General features: G+C 37.5%; 2 protein-coding genes across 2 annotated transcripts in view; both read left to right on the top strand.

The window, feature by feature from the left end:
- The first annotated feature begins 1,424 nt into the window (after positions 1-1,424).
- Positions 1,425-12,195, top strand: spint1a (serine peptidase inhibitor, Kunitz type 1 a). Its single transcript, XM_087780057.1, has 11 exons — positions 1,425-1,561; positions 1,664-2,094; positions 3,717-3,874; positions 3,964-4,105; positions 7,952-8,119; positions 9,225-9,269; positions 9,361-9,492; positions 10,316-10,366; positions 10,436-10,606; positions 11,491-11,550; positions 11,624-12,195. The coding sequence occupies exons 2-11, from the start codon at positions 1,695-1,697 to the stop codon at positions 11,809-11,811; spliced, it is 1,515 nt and encodes a 504-aa protein (XP_087636183.1). The 5' UTR covers positions 1,425-1,561; positions 1,664-1,694; the 3' UTR covers positions 11,812-12,195.
- A 2,957-nt stretch (positions 12,196-15,152) lies between these two features.
- LOC148060616 (pleckstrin homology domain-containing family G member 3) overlaps positions 15,153-17,507 on the top strand; it is a 46,261-nt gene continuing 43,906 nt past the window's right edge. The window contains exon 1 of the mRNA XM_087779749.1: positions 15,153-15,313. The gene's annotated coding sequence lies outside the window, so the exon portion shown is untranslated. The remainder of the gene's footprint in view (positions 15,314-17,507) is intronic.

The raw sequence follows: 17,507 nt of genomic DNA, 5'->3' as shown, positions 1-17,507 counted from the left end.
CTGACAGCACTGAACTTGAAAAAAAAACAAAACCATAAAGGAAGGGTAGGTGTTCCTCAAAATGTCCTTTCAAATTCCAAAACAAATTGGTTGAGTGTAAGAATATAAAAACAAATCTTGTACCAAAAGCTGGTTTAAGATCAAGGTTTAGGTTGAAGTCAATTAAAGGTCAGGGGTTAAGGTTCACCTTGACCCAATAGCAACCCAAGGGATACCACAAATACACTTGTTTCCAGGCCTTTGTGTCTTCTTGAACACCTATGGTTAGAGTTAAATTAGGGTTCAGGTGAGTCTGAGAAACTAGACACGGTTTGTTTTTTTTATCCATGACAGGAACTTTCCACGGTCATGTTACGACGTTAATAATTATTTTTTGTCTGTTTTTTGAGGCGAACGTCCGGCCGGTCAAGGCGACTGCGCTGCACCTGCTGTCCCTTAGAAACCCTGAATTATTGAGCAGCTCCAGCAGCTCCAGCAGATCTCCTTTCCCGTCAAACAAATCCATTCATCTCACGTTCCCACTGCTTAGTTCCGCACCGCCGGGTCGTCCCACAAACACCTGCGAGGAGTGCTCCCTCACCTCGGACCCGGCCCACTGAGCACCAGAACATCTCACCAGAACAGATAGATCTTATGACGTCATTGGTATTTACGACCACTTCTCTCTCTCTTATGTCATCACTTCCTGTTTGCTTGACGACTCAATTGGATGACTCAAAGGATGAATCAGCACCTGTGAGTACTTTGAGGTGAAACTAGATTTCGAAATGATTGTTTGTGAAATTTATTATTGAATATTAGGTCAAAAATATTCCTTAGAAATGGAGAAAAAAAAATCCTTTTGGTCAATAAGGACGCGAACCTGTAGATGGTGTGATGGCGCCATCTTTTGGATTCACTTCGCATTACGGTATTATTTAAGATTTCTTAATTAACTTATAATATACACGTTAATGTTTTTTTTTATAATGTGTATACAACACAAGTGTTGGTATTTATTCAATTATATTTTCAAGAAGATAAACGCTATGTAATAAATATGATTTGCTCTAATACCGTGCTCTTTAAATAGACGGAACATATTAGATGAATAAACTTATTATTAATAATAATTATGTAAATATGTTGTACTTTTTTTGAAAGAAAATAAATTAATGATCTGTCATGATGTGCTGAAGGAAACGTATAAATAGTTACTTGTTATTGTTTGTTATTAATTAATTGATATTCATTGATTAACTATTTAATTCAGTTTCAATATAAAAGTTATATTTTCTTCTTTTTTTTACATAAATGTTCATGAGTGTGCTTTTTTAACCCAGAAAAATGATTAATTTAAAAATACCCTTTCCCCCCCCGTCTTCACTTTACCTGTTCGTAAGAATAACCCCCAGGTATTCTAGGAACTGTATCGGTCATGAAAAAAAGGGAGTGGCATCCCAGTGGAATTTCACTTCCTGTTTCTCAGGTGAGTCACTTTTGGTCGCAGGTCGTGTCGTGAGTGGATTGTTTTGCCTCAAACGAGATTAACTCACTTTTGGAAGTTACTCAACCCGTCCAGGTGAGCTCTGTTCACTTATCTTAACTCGTGTTTAAGTTGTTTTTAATTTAGTTTTTGTTGTGTCTCTGCGGCCTGATCTCACCTTTACTGTCTCCATTACAGCGGCTTCTCCTCTGAAGGCGTTTTTCTAAACATGAATCTAGTCTTGAAGGGACTTCTGTCGCTTCAGTTCCTGCTGCTCTTGGACTCCGTTCAAGGACAAGAACTCGGGGCGGAATGTTTGGACAAATTCAAGGAGGGACGAGAGCACTTCGTCCTGGACGCGGATGAGTCCGTGAAGGACGGGGCGACGTTCCTGTCCTCGCCCAAGCTGACCCGGGTCCGGGACTGCGTGGTGTCCTGCTGCAAGGACCCGCGCTGTAACGTGGCCTTCATGGAGCGGGACAGCGAGGAGAACCTGGTCAAGTCCTGCTTCTTGTTCGACTGCCTGTACAAGAAGAAGTACGTGTGTCGCTTCGCCAGGAAGAAGGGTTACCTCAACTACATCCTGGACTCGGTGTTCGACAGCTACATGGAGGAGGACCTGCAGCCCAGTAAGACCACTGACCACTGACCACTGCCACCTTGACGGGCTATAGTTCCACAAGTTTTAATTTTTAATGTCAAAAATAATATTTTTTAAATATATTTTTGACCTTAATAATGAGTTCAGAGAAGAAAATGTAATTTTATAGTTTTATAATTGTTATTGTATTATCTTTAAAAAATATATATCTAAAGTTCTTGGTGTAAAACTTTGTCCCATTTGTAAACATTTTTTTGCCACTCAAAATAATTTGAGTTAATATTTAGATCTTGTTTTAAAACATACTAATTGGAGTGAAACTAAAAAGTCAATTAAAAAAAATATATTATTACATAAGTTTTTTTTATAAATATTTTATTGGCATATTTATGTTTATTTTACATAAGTATTTTCCCTTAACTTGCTTTTTGTCTTTGTTTATTATTTAAATACTATCATATTTTGCAACAGTTACAGTATATAATATCATTTCTCATCGCTGCTTTAAACTAAGATACAAAGTTTGTTGTGTTGTGTCACGTGGTGGTTAATTTCAACTCACTTTAGTTTGTCATTAGCTAAGCTAGCAAGTTTAGCTTTAGTTATCACTTTCAGTCAATAGCTAAGCTAGCAAGTTTACCTTTAGTTATCACTGTCAGTCAATAGCTAAACTAGCAGGTTTAGCTTTAGTTTGCACTGTTAGTCACTAGCTAAGCTAGCAAGTTTAGCTTTAGTTTGCACTGTTTGTCATTAAGCTAAGCTTGCAAGTTTAGCTTTAGTTAGCACTATTTGTCATTAGCTGAGCTAGCAAGTTTAGCTTTAGTTAGCACTGTTAGTCACTAGCTAATCTAGCAGGTTTAGCTTTAGTTTGCGCTGTTTGTCATTAGCTAAGCTAGCAAGTTTAGCTTTAGTTTTCAATGTTTGTCATTAGCTAGGTAGCAAGTATAGCTTTCCATTTAAAATGTACTGAATCGACAATGTTTTTATAAAAAAAAGATAGAAGAATGCTATTGTTTACAGGGTAGTACAGCTACGCTTGATAACTTAACTACTATTGTCGAAGTTCTTGGTAAAATGACAATTAATTGTATATTTACACTGGCACTTGATTTTTACATTTTCTTAAGCGCTTACGACACAATACACGGGCTTTTATTTTGTACCTCATGGTCACTATTTTCTGACGACTGAATGCTTTTCTAGTGACTCTTATTTTAGTGGAGACTCAAAATGGCAACTAGGGGCGACAGTTTTTTAACTACAGATGTTTTCAACTTTGTAACTACGGTGTTAAGAGATGGCTGTGAACACGTATCCTTATCGCTCGTATTATAGCGAGTTATTCTTTAAAAAAAATACCAATTGATTGTTGTCTCGTGTAAACGCACCGTTAGCTTCTTAAGCTTGACGTCCTTGGGTTTTAATTTCAACAGAATCTTTAGCATTTGTTTTACTCTGTACGGAGTCATTTTGATCTAATCCCAGCAATAACAAGAAAGTGAAGTAATCTTGGATGTTTTCACGTAAACCCTGAGATTAGCGAAGTATCCAGTTAGCATGTTCGTACTCGCCAACATGTCATTAAATCCTCAGGAGTGGTCGTGCCTCTCCCTGAGAGCTGTGTTCATGTGGTTCTTGTCGTCCCCGCAGAAGAGTCCGACCGTCCACCCATGGCCAACGGGGGTCTGGACCGCGTGGTCCAGCCGCAGGACTCCGTCACCCTGAACGGCATCGAGAGCAAAGACGACAACGGGATCTCGTCGTACCTGTGGCAGATGCTGACGGACTACCCTCACGCCGTCATCACGGTGAGCACGAGGAAGCTGCTGCTGCTGATGATGATGTCATCAGAGCGAGACGTCCGAGCCGAAGACTAAGTGTTTACTTGTCGTCGCAGAAAACCAACTTCGACGACCAGATCATCGTGAGCAATCTGACGTCTGGGATGTACAAGTTCCAGCTGACGGTCACCGACACGGTCGGGCAGTCGGACTCCACCAAGATCACCGTCCTCGTCCTCACGCCCGAGCAGTCCGAGCGTAAGTGACCGCAGCCTCAACATTGATTTGTTGCAGTGCATTATGGGCTTGAACAATAGATCATGCATCTCTCTGTTGCCTATTTTTTTTCAAATGGAAGAACCATTCATTTTAAGTTGCATCCAACTGATCTGTTAATGGGTTGTGGGGGCAGCGGTTGCAGCAAAGAGCCCCAGATTTCCCACTTCCCAGAATCCTCTGGGTTTTAACAAGGTGTTCCCAGGCTCAGGGACAGAAACATGGTCTCCCTAACGTGTCCTGGGTCTACCTCGGGTAAGAGTCTCTCCCGATTGCTCTCTAAGACGGAGACCTCCGAAACCTTGACCTTGCGACCTCTTGACCCAAAAGGTATGACAACAAGTTAAGGGTCTGAATGTAGATTGACTAGTAAATGGAGAGTTTTGTCTTTTGGCTCAGCTCTTTCTTTTTTTTGTGATTCTTTCACTGGCCTCCTTTCCAGGACCTCCACGGCTTCACCCCTGAGTCAGGAACGGTTCTAGATGATTCTAAATTATATCTGTCAAATTTTCTAATCGTGTTAAAATCTTATATCAACTCGACATTACATTATGACCACCTTATTTTTAGGTGTTTGCAGAAACAAAGGGTCGAAATTATATTAATAGGCTTTAGTTAGCACTGTTAGTCACAAGCTAAGCTAGCATGCTTAGCTTTAGTTAGCACTGTTAGTCACAAGCTAAGCTAGCAATTTCAGCCTTAGTTTGCATTGTTTATCATTAGCTAAGCTAGTAAGTTTAGCCTTAGTTTGCAATGTTTGTCATTAATTACATTTTTAATTAAGTGCAGCGATTATTTTTTATGTTTGATTATCTTTATTGAAAAAATAATAAAATAATTTAATTGGTGGGAAATATGAGATGAATGTCATTTTTTTAATTGATAATTATTATATTTTCTTCTGTCAGAAAAAAAAGTATAATCATGATTTACTGAAGGAAAAGTATATACAGGTACTTTGTCTTAAATATGAACAATATTCAATTTTAAGATAAAAGTTTAATTAAATGTTGTTGTTTTTTCACAAATATAAATAAATATTAAGTATATTTCCCAAAAATTGTTTTAATACTATCTTGTAAAAGCTTTAAATTGGTTCAAAGAAACATTTATGAATCATGAAATTTAAATATTAATTCAAAGCAGTCGTTGCGTAATCACATGATGGACCCATATTCGGCCCCCGGGCCTGTCGATTCACTGCTTCTCCGTCATCTTTGCGACTGTTTCTCTGGCCCCGGGGTCCGCTCAGTGAGTCAGGGGTCATAACGTTATGTTGGATTAGCATAAATAAAGAGTAATCATGAGTTTCTGTGTGACTCACGTTAGAAAATGTGTCTGTTTTAAGCGTTGACGCAACATATTTCCTGGTGCTTCCTCATCTTTTTTCATTCCTCCCGCGTCACAGAAGTCTCTGGATCTGCCTCCGAGTCGTTCCATAAACCTGTCAGAACTTGTCGGCTACACTTCCGGCTACAGAACGTAATCTCGGCTCGAGATAATTTTGTTTGAACGTTTCTGTGGAAGAGACGCATCTCTGCGCTTGTTCTATCACAGGCCTGTAGTTTAATCTGACATCTTTTGTGACGAGGAAAGAGGATTAAATGACAATTTACAAGGTCATGTGTTGTTGTGTTTTGATTTGAAAACTTTGAGTTGATTATAATCTCTCTTAAGTCGTCCTTCCATGTTAAACTTTGACATCAGAATCTGCCTTTGAATAAATATTTAAGTTAATTCGCTGTATTTGCCAAAGAAGAAATCGTTTTTGTGAATTGTTTGGTTTTTTTAGTTGGTATGAGTTTAGGTTTATTTATATAAAAGGTCCAAAGCAAAAAAACGACAAGGATCTTTAACCGCTGCAGTGCATTATGGGTTGTGTAGCCTCATAATTCGACAGAACCGTTGGTGAAGATGTAACGATAGATTTCCGACTAACACTACGTTCTTCCTGTTAAATCTGATCTGTTCTTTCTCTCCTTTGTGTCTTTACCTCCCCCTTCCCTACCATCCTCTCCTCCCCCGACTCCCCCCTCAAACCTGTTGTTCAGGTTTCAGCAGGAGTTACACAAACAGCTCGTAAAAGTCCCGAGCCTCCATCTATAGATCGAGTCAATCAGTCGTCGCACTCTTGTGTGTCGCCGCCGACTTCACACCAACCTCTTGAGGTGGTTACCCTTTAGAAGGTGGAAGTTTAGTTTCGTAGTATTACTCATTGACGTTGTACTTCCGGGGCGGATGGAATGTGTTGCTGAAGTCGTGAAAGGATGTTTCGCTGCGTTGTTTTCCTGCTAGACGAGTTAATAACTGTTGATTGGTTGGACTCAGACTCTTTCATGTGCCAGACACTGATTCATGTATTCATAAGTTTATGTTTATATCGCACGAGTGAGACTCTTCAACGTCTCTTTGTTTTTCTACACCTTGTTGACTCTGTTCCACCACGCCTGCACTCCCCTCTTCGACCTCAAAGACCTCAAACTTTTTTTTCCCTACTTCTGCATTCAAAATCTGGAGAAAGAGAACCAGAGCTTTGGTAGAACCCAAACATAGACCAGGTGCACATGTGTCAAGAGTTGCAGACTTTTTAAGTGAAATAACTTCCTGAATAATCTTAAGTGATTTAAAAGTTGAAACTTGTGAAAGGAGTAACACTTCCCTGCGTAAATAGCGGTGTGTAACGGTACTATATATATATATATATATTATATATGAGTGATACGCTGGGGACAACAATATATTTGTAGTATTATCGAGTACTTGACTCTGGTGTTGTGGAATTTACAGACCTCTTGACGATGTCGTAACTGCTTTCATTTGTTTTGAAACCAAAATATGTCCAAACATCACTTTTTTAAAAGCTGCTGGAGTCGACTGTATCCTCTCGTCCTCAGTCACTGTTGGGATCTCGGGGAATTTTGTTGTTCTTTTAGCGGTGGAGTGTGAACTGACTGCTACCATCTTGCAACTGGATTTTTTTTATTTTATTTTAATTGTAATACAAATTGTAAAAACGAATTATATTCTTTTTTCAAAATATATCACCGTATAAACCATAGAACTATCATTAAAGCCAAAGATTCAAAGCGGGAAAAAATGCATTATTGATACAGTATTTTGACAAAATTGCAATATTTAGGTGCATCAGTATTTTCTCACACCCCTAGTGATAATGTAGGAAAACAGCCAAATGTGATGAGTTCACTAGGAGGGAGTGAGAGTTGGAAGTGTATCATCTTTATAGACTAGTAAAGTGGTTTTAGTTCATAAAAGTAAGCCAATAAGTGAACATTTGTCAGTGTGAATATGAAAAATATTTAGAAATCCATCATTGAAGTTTGATTATTCATGTCTGTTAAGAGTTTTTTACCAAGTTAACCATTAAGTCAATAAGTCAAAAATTAATTTCACCCTCCTAGACTCGTTTACCAGTTTAATAAAGTTCTTTCTATGTAGAAAGCGGATGTGAAATACGACAAATTCATTTACTTAGAAATGCCAGACATTGTGGTGAGACGACAATAAGATCCTGTTTTCTGTGGTTTGTGTGTGTTTCGTGCTCTCAGTCTTCCGGTGTCTCTTAACAATTCAAATCCAAACACAAAGGTGTGAAGGCTTTTGTTAGTTAAAGTCTCCAGGGAGGGGTCCGGCCCCTCGACCTGGCAGGAGCAGGGATTGGCTCTCGACTCCGGCGACCTACTTCCAACATGGAGGTTGAGGAGGAAAGGAGTTTGTTTGCGTTTGTTTCAGAGAGACTTGTTTTGTGTCAATATTGAGTCCAAATACATGATCCTCCCTGTCGTCGACTGACTGGTCGTGTCTCTCCAGATCACTGCATGGCCCCCATGAAGATCGGCCCCTGTCGCGGGGCCTTCCCTCGCTGGCACTACAACGCCGCCTCGGAGAAGTGCGAGAAGTTCGACTTCGGCGGCTGCAGGGAGAACCTCAACAACTACCTGTCCAAAGAGGAGTGCAGCACCGCCTGCACCGGCACAGGTACAGTGTAACCAGGACAATCTTGGACTCTTAACGTTTCACCAACATAGACCAGATTCTCCTGCACACGAGTCAAGAGACGCTCGGGCCTCTCGTTTTTTTCTAAAGCGGTTCCTAAAAAAGGGGAAACGCAAGCTTTCCTATGATGTATGGTGAGGATGAATTCAACATGAGGAAGTGAGAAAACGTGGGAAAACAAGTTGTTTATTTAAGTTAGTGAAAGTAATATTGGGTTGGTTTCAGTTCAGGGATGTTTAAATGATCACCTCAGCATCTTAAGATCCAGGAGTGAAGGTTTGTTCTTAGTTTGATTAGTCGTGTCTGTTTAGAGTTATTAATGGTATTTAACTTTAAAAATCAACTTGAGCTTTTGGCTTTTTATCCCATATTATCTGTTATTATACAGTAATAAAACACAAATATGACTCTTGTAGTAAAGGGACAACTAACTTACTTACTTATTTGCTTCTTATTTTAGTTTGCATGCATTATAAATGACAAGAAACATCTTTAAGATGTTTTTATTTGTTTAGGCATTTCCCTGATTTTCTGGAACTCCTGTTGTGTTATCAGTTTAATCTTGACTTTTAAAGTGTATACATTATTGAGTATTTTTTTGATTGTTTAAGCGCTTTGTGACCCTGGTCTGGAAAAGCGCTATATAAATAAAAATTACTTACTTACTTACCTAAGTCCCCAAACTTTTTTTTGCACCAGGGGTCAGTTTTATGTCTGCATTTTATTCATCTGGCCGACCTTTTAGTGAAAATAATGAATTCACAGTTTGTGTTTTACTACTTTAAGTATTTTTTTGTAAAGTAAACTTGGCTAAAAGGAGTGTCAAAAGTCACAAATTAATGTTATTTAAGAGGAAATACAATAATTTTTTCAAAACGAAACACTTTTCAGAAAGAAATCAAATTAAAAGAACAAGAAAAACAATGTGTTTTTCCTTTCTGTGTGACCAGGTAACAAATGCCTAATGGAATCATTGGCAGTGGTTTTAAACCACTTTTGTAAATTACAATTTCTTACATAAAAAAAGTTTAGATTTTTATTTTCTTTGAGATGTTTTTGTGTACTAAATTTAGATTTCTTCTTCCAGAGAAAAGGGGGTCAGGAAGAGGTCTGCCGGTCCCGGGCCCTAAAGGTCAGTGTTGAGTTTTATCTTTTTTTGTTACACTTGTAATGGTCCTGGTTCTTCATCATGTCCTAAACCTGGTGATTTGTTGTGCGTTCAGAGGAAATCTGTGGGACTCCATGCACGGCGCAGCAGTTCACCTGCGCCAACGGCTGCTGTCTGGATCCAGGCCTGGAGTGCGACTCGACGCCGCAGTGCAGCGACGGTTCGGACGAGTTAAAGTGTCAAGACTGTGAGCAGTTTTTTAAAAATTACTCTTTAACTTCTTCAACACCATCCCTGTCTATCTTTTACTCGGTAATAGTCCTGTACTCTGTACTTTCCTGTCTCACGGCTGCGAGATTTGTATTTACAGATTAGACTAGAAGTCCTATGGACACTCATTTTGTTATGTAAAGGACACGAAAATTGTCGCATCACAGGATATTTAAAATAAGATATTATAAATAAAAATGTATACTTTATTTATACTTTAATTAAATTCAAAGGGATTTGAACCAAGCGTGAAAAAAAAAATGACCTAAATAAACACTAGAGTTTCATAATTAAAACGTTAAACATTTTATTAAAATATTTAATTTCAGTTAATAAAAGTTCAAGGTTTTCTGGATCATGACCCTATCAAAGTTTTTTTATTTTACAAATTATTGAACTTAAAACAGTCTAGAGACGTGATTAATTTTCTAATTTTAGAGAAGTGTCTTTCACACACACACCACATTTATATCGACCAAAATATCGTCAATCTGATTTATATCTAAATCTCTTACCTAATCTACTTCCTGGTCTGACGATAATTGCATCATGATTGGCTGTTAGGTTATCATCCCACAATTGGATGGCTCCATCAAGTGGCTTGATAAAGAACTGCAACACCGCTTGCTGTGATTTTCTTATTTTTGTTATTATGACCAAAATGTTTTTAATCATCTTGCCCCGAAATTGAAATTTATGTTTAGTAATAAGGTCCCTAGTTGTTCATCAAAACATCGCCATCTAGTGTCTGTTTGGTGATACAAACGTCTGACTAATGATTGTCGTCGTGTCTTCATCAGTGGACGACAAGTTGCAGATCCTGCTGAAGATCACCGTGGACGAGCAGAAACGTGAGTGTGTCGCAGGTTGATGATGTCATAGAGTCTGAGCATGTGTGTGTGTGTGTGTGTGTGTCACAGTGCGCTGCACCGAGCCTCCGCTGACCGGCCAATGCAGGGAGAGCCTCAGCAAGTGGTACTACAACCCTCTGCAGCAGGAGTGCTTGCTCTTCAACTACGGCGGTTGTCAGGGAAACGAGAACCGATTCGAAAACAAGGATACCTGCGCACGCACCTGCCATGGAGTCACAGGTGAGTCACCTTTTCAGGAGTTTTTAACCCTTAAAATATTCTCTTCATTCATAGTTAAATTATTTCTTTACATGTTTTAATGTATATAGTAAATATTCATATTTTAGTATTTTTCCTTTTATTTTGATATACATGATATACTTTTGTAACATTAAGGTAATTGTAATTTAATTACATATATATAGATTGGTTTGTTTGCTGTTTAAACATAACATGTTCGTATGCAATACACCTTTGTATTAAATTTATCTTATTGTGTCTGTTTAATTTTTAAATTAAATTGATATATATGGCAAACTAATTTTGGCCCAAATTAATATATTTTTTTCCCAAAAAAGCAACAATTATTTAAGTACTTTTAATAATTCATACATTATTTCCATATTCTTCTTTGTATTCAATTCTATAAGTTTTTATTATTCATGGTTCTGCAACTGACCAAGAATAAATATTAACATTTAATTTAGTTTTAGTTTACTGTATTCTAAATGTTTTACCAAATTTAATTAATATTGTACATTCCTTTATAACGCTTTTTCTTTACTCATTTATTCTAAATATATTCTAATATATTTATTTACTCTTGATTGACATTATTTCATGGTTTTATATATTATATATTGTTTTTTTCCCCCACTTATTTAGTGTTGTTTTACATTATTTTTACTTTACTAATTGTAGTGTTCATGTTAATTTATTCGGCCATTTTATCTTTATATTTTACTTTGTTAAATCTTGGATCAGAAAGATCGTCAGGATTTTTGCTCAGTATATTTTAAAGTTGTGAATGAGGAGTTTGTCTTGACGGCCACTAGGGGGCGTCCGCGATAAGACAACATGATGATGATGATGATGATGAAGATTAAAATGTTCTTCTGTTACAGATAAAGACGTATTTGCGAGGAAGAGTGAGTTTGAGCGGCAGACGTCTGAGAGTGAGACGGGTGAGTCACACACTAACAAGAAAACACGTTTGAAATGACCTTCAAAATAAAAGCCTCTCCTCTCGGTCCTCAGGTATCATCGCCATCGCCGTGCTGCTCGGCGCCGCCATCTTCATCCTGCTCATCGTGCTCGTCTACTGCTTCATGAAGGGCCGCAGGAAGTCGGCGCAGCACCACCGCGTGCCCGTCAACAACGTGCCCGTCACGTCCCTGCAGGACCGCGAGCGCCTGGTCTACAACAGCACCACCAAACCCATCTGACCCCCCAGAGCGCGTGACCCCCTCATGAACTGTGAGCTGAAACCTTGATTTGAAACGTGTTTTAAAAAGTATTTTTTAAGATTTTTAATTTGATTTTTACGTCATTTAACACAAACGTGGGTTTTAGTGTGAATATTTACCGTTTGTTGACTTCACTGTTACACACCTGGGTCACACACATACACACACACACACACACACTGTTGTAAATATTCATCAAAGGTGTTTGAGAGAAGGTTGTTTGTTTCCGTGAACAAACGACTAATGTCGCTCATTCATCCTTTATAAGCTGTTTTGTCAAATAAAAGTTGTACATATCGCCTGCAAAGCTTCATGTTGTAGTAGCTGTCAACATTTGTACCGAATAAAAAATATTAACTCACACGTGTCGTGCACTTTTGTTTCACTTCATCAGTTTAAAAGATTTGTTCTCGATCTTCACCCGACTCTGCAAGTTTATCTATAAACTTTTTCTAAACCTACGAAGATCCACATGTTTGGCCTTGAAAAACTGAGTAAATTAACAAAAATTGTTGTGGAAAGTGTTGTAAAAGTAGCTATTTATGCTAATGTTAGCCTAGCATGCTCTGTTTTACATTTACATTTAAGCGTATTTGTTTGACTTGCAACTTAAAAAATGTTTTCATGTTCTCTCTATTAATCACTATATCATCAACAAACATCATGGTTTACTGAGGCTCGAACCATCAACTTTTAAATCATTTTTACATTGAATGACATCAGAATTCAACTTCACATTAGTATTTTGACCACAAGATGGCGATATTGTTGAGGAGGTTTTTTGGCCGCCAAACCAATGTATTGAATATGCAGGAGTTTAGCTTAGAAAAGTAGATTACTGACGTTTCCATTGTTACTTTATTTTAGTTTGAAATATCTGAGATTTATTGAGAGTATTATAATTGTTTTTAAATGTTTTATTCATACGATGCAGGGGTGGACAATTCAATTACCAAAGGGGTCACTTTATATTTTGAATAAAAGAGAAACGAATAAAAAACAAACATAGTTCAAATAAAAACGATGCAAACCGAATTCTGTAATTAAGAATTTCCGACATAATAATGCATTGACGTTATAAATTGAGTTATGGCTGTGATTTGGAAGTATTTTCTTTCATTTTGAAAACCACATACACAAATAATAAAACACCTGTGGACACATGTAGATATATTTAGTTTGATATAACCCCCGAGTTATCTACCATAATCTCAGGTTCTATGAATTGGTGCTCCGCCCTCTAACCGCTATTGGTTTGGCTTCGCTATTGGTTTGGCTTCGCTATTGGTTAAGGTTAGAGGGCGGAGCACCAATATGAAGTAGAACTGTTTAATAGTATGTGATCATCCTCAAGAAATACTCTAGACAATTATATAAATGGAAAATAAAATATTCCTAAAACAAATTACTTAAACACGCTACATATACAGTTGAGCTAGTTTTGATAGTAGCTGTCAATCAAAATACTTCCCGCCCTCAGGCCACACTTTGCCAGGGGTCAGGGTTTTAGGGGCGAGAAGTTCTTCAGCAGATCTTACTCCTGTCAAAGTCTGTATTTTCCTCTTGTATCTTCCGATGTTTGTTGGAGCATGAAACACCCTTTTCTGTTCCATCAGCGCCGCATAAATTACCCGAGAGCCAATAGAATCGCAGAAGCCGTCTATTGTGAGTCAACTTCCAACTGACCTGACCCTCGTAAATGTAATTGGCGGGGTGACCATTTGTTCTGAGGGTTCTCAAGCTTGTCAGAGACACAACAGTTCATGTTTCCACGTGAGAAAACCTACATTTTGGGTCTCGTATCACATGAATTCCCTTTATTAGCAACTGTTGCCACACGAGGGAAAACAACAGGAACTCTTGGGAAAGATAACGGACAACGAATGAAGGACGAACTGAAATATTTCATAAGTACTGAGAAGAACATCAGGCCAGATGTTGAGGCGTGGGCGACTGAGGTCATGATGCGTTCAAGTCCACACGAGAATTCTTGAATTAGCAGATATTAATATTCACTTCTTTTTTTATTTTAAATTATACATCTAAACATGTATTTCAATTGTTTTAATGTTACATAATCAAAAGATCAACTTTTTTATGAGGTATATTTTTTTTACAAGTAATGTACATTTCTTTTGCTGTAAATAAATCTTGAAGTTTTGCAAAACATTTTTGATTTATTTATCCTGATATGTTTGATGATAAACATTTTGAGCAAATTATTATACTGTACGTGCGCATATTGTTGTGCTAAAATATATATTTTATTCTTCTTCCACATTTTAAAAGTTTCTAGAAAATGTAGGTACACTTGACATATTGCAATATTTTCCCCACAGTAGTGTATTGATATTTAAAAGCACTTTTAAAATTAAAAAAGAAAAGTATGTTCTTTTGGCTTTAAAATCAAATTTTATTTTATTGTTTATATTGTGTGGTAAAATTAATATAACAAGTTCATTTTCGTGTTGCAATTGAACTCCCGGCCGCCAGATGGCAGCAATCATTAGCCGCTAAGAGGAGCAAGGAAACCCAGCTAAATCCCAGCGATGACTGAGGACGAGAGGATACTGTCGACTCCAGCAGCTTTTAAAAGCTGCTGTTTGGACATATTTTGGTTTTAAAAACAAATTAAAGCCGTTACTGACTTCGTCAAGAATAATGTGGTCTGTAAATTCTGCAACACAAGAGTAAGTAAGTAAGTAAGTCATTTTTATTTATATATCGCTTTTCCAGACCAGGGTCACAAAGCGCTTAAACAATCAAAACAATATTCAATAAAGTATATACTTTAAAGATCAAGATAAAACTGATAACACAACAGGAGTTCCAGAAAAGTACTCGACAATACTACAAATATATCCTCGACAATACTACAAAACTATCCTCGTTACTACAGTATCGTAATGTACCGTATTGTTACCACTGTATCATAATATATATATTCTATAGCCAGATTCATGCCAAAACACCCCCCGCCCCTATATATCTTTTAGACATTTTAAGAAAAACATATTTTTCATGAGCAGTTTGTGAGCGTGTTGTTTTTTTAAAAATATTTTTCAGTTAAACACATAATAATGTCACAAACGTCTTACATTTCTATTAATACTCTAGTTTAAAATCAAAATACACCATCACGTATGTTTTTTAATCCCCCAATGTAGTATTTTCTGGCCTGAATCATTAACTTTATTTACAAAAACTTGACTCTAGAACCGTCACCACGCTAGTTTCCCACCGGTCCCTGAAGGCGGCGCCGCCTCTGCCTCTGCACAGATGCATCAGTTCTTCTGACGCAGTCTGAGCTCAGTCTGCTCGAGGGTCGGAGGCTCGTGCGTCTGGAGCGGCTTTCAAACATGTGAGGAACGACCAACTTATGGAGTAAACGACCTCATCCCACCCGAGAGAAGAAAACCCCCCTTTTTCCAGAGGACACTTTTTTGAACACCTCGTCGAGCGAAGGAAGGAAGCGTCGCAGGTTTGAATTTGAATTTTTGCAACTTTTCTCCAACCAGAGCTAGCGCGAGCTAACGGGGGCGCGGGGTCTCCAGGAAACTGGTGTTAAATCTGAATTAAAACCTTCACTTTCTAGACTTTTTAGATTCGATTCAAGCGTGTAAAAGTTAAAGTTTTATTCAAATCTCGAGGGAGTTTCGCTGAGATAAAGTCATGTTTGTTTTTGAAAAAAAAGGACTGGACTTTGATCTGAAACTTTGTTTTTTTGGGGGCTTTTTTCAAATTATGGAGTCGTTTACAGGCTTTGACACATCGTTTCCTCTGTGCCTCCAGAGATGTCCCCCCCATTGTTTCTTCTAATGAACCCCCCGCTGGGTCTGCATGCAGCTTTAACTGCTGCAGAAGAAAGAACCCCAAAATCCATCCAGTAGTGAAGGAAGTTTGTTGACCCCACTTGACCCCAGAAAAAAATAATTTTTAAACAAGTCTCTTTGTAGAATGTTTTTCTGAGTCTTTAAGTTGATATTGTTGTATTGTACAAAGGTCATGTGAGGGGTCAGCGTTATATCCCTGACTGACCTTTTATCAGTGGAAAATAGTATAGAGTTTGTCTTTCACTCATTTTCACCTGTTTATATGTTTATTATTTTGAGTAAACTTGACTGAAACAAGTGTCTTGACGTGTCAACGGTCACAGGATGATGTTACTTCAGAGAAAATGCAATATTTTCTCAAAGAAAAACACGTTTCAACAGGTCAAAAACCATTAGAACAGAAATTGTATACATTAATTTTCTTGTTGTGTGTTCCAGTTACAAATGTCACAAACAAACACTGGAAAAGTCTATGTTGGGTTTTTCCCATTATAACAGTTTTTGTTTAATGGGTTCATTTTAATGTTGAAAATCTTCCACTGTCTCATGATTCCATTTTCAATTTTTGTGTCCACGTTTAGACTCAAAATTGATTCCAAATTATTTTTATTCACAATGGTTTCTTATCTGATCGTGATCAGAATGACTAATGGAAACATTGGAGTGTTCGCATTTTACTAAGTAAAGTTGTAACCGTTCATTTAATAACATTTTTTAATTTATTTTGATTTATAAACGTAACTTTTACTCGTATCTTTTGCTGCGTCTTGGCCAGGACTCCTTTGGAAAATAGGTTTTTAATCTAAAAGACAAGGAAGTGAATGTTTTAATTTAGTTTTTAATATAATTTCTTGTTTAACAAAGATAAATAATTAATAATAATACAAAGTTTTAAACGTGTATCTTTGCTTTGAAGGGGTTGTTGCAACTATTGCATAAAAACAAAGTGACTCTTATTAAAAAATAACTATTAAGTTAAACAAAACATTGCTTTTTTAATTCTATTAAAACTTTCTTTACCTAAAACATAATAGCTATAGATTGATTTGGAACAAAAATAAAGGGCTTCTGTATATTTAAAATGGTACAGTTGGAAAAGATGAATTTTCATTTGACAGGAAAGTCGCAGCTTCCGTATCAGCAGTATCACGTGAAAAAAAAACGATTGCACAAATGAAAAAACCTCAATATAATCAACTTTATTCCAAAAAAAGATTTAGCTCCGAACTCTCCGACCGACGACCGTAACATGATCACCGGAGCTTTCCGATCGCCTGCATTTTGAACAAGGTTTTCATGAAACCGAAGCAGTTTCACTTGAACCCAGAGTATCGACTGGTATGTGGGCTGTTGGCATCCAAAACACTGATGTAACGCACATGTGGGCATCCTGCTCTAAATTTACTTCAGCCTGTCTTCACACAGATTAATAATCTACATTCTTGTTCCTGAGATGTTTGACTAGAGGTCCAAACTATAGATTTTCTCATGAAATAAAAACTGTAGAAGGATATTATTAAATAGTAAAATATAAGTTTTCTACTTTGGTCGCACAAACTATACTATCAAAAACATCCTCCATCAGACGCTGATACCTCCTAACAAAGACGTCAAACCCACCGTCTCTGGCTCCATAAACCTTTCGGAGTCATAACCACCGTGAAGTGAGTTCCAGTCCGTCGTAAATCACCTTCTTTTGTGGTGTAATGTTCGTTTAATACAGCTTCGCTCAGCGACTCAAAAGTTTCAGACCCCCCTGGGATTTTTTTGCGGCGAGAGTTGAAGGCCGGCGTTCAAAACCCCGACAGGATGGTGTTTGTTTAAATGTGCCACAAGTGTTTT

Source organism: Callionymus lyra, chromosome 18 (assembly GCF_982586985.1).
Source record: "Callionymus lyra chromosome 18, fCalLyr1.hap1.1, whole genome shotgun sequence".
NCBI classification, from domain to species: Eukaryota; Metazoa; Chordata; class Actinopteri; order Syngnathiformes; family Callionymidae; genus Callionymus; species Callionymus lyra.
This window is presented reverse-complemented; position numbering and strand designations above follow the sequence as displayed.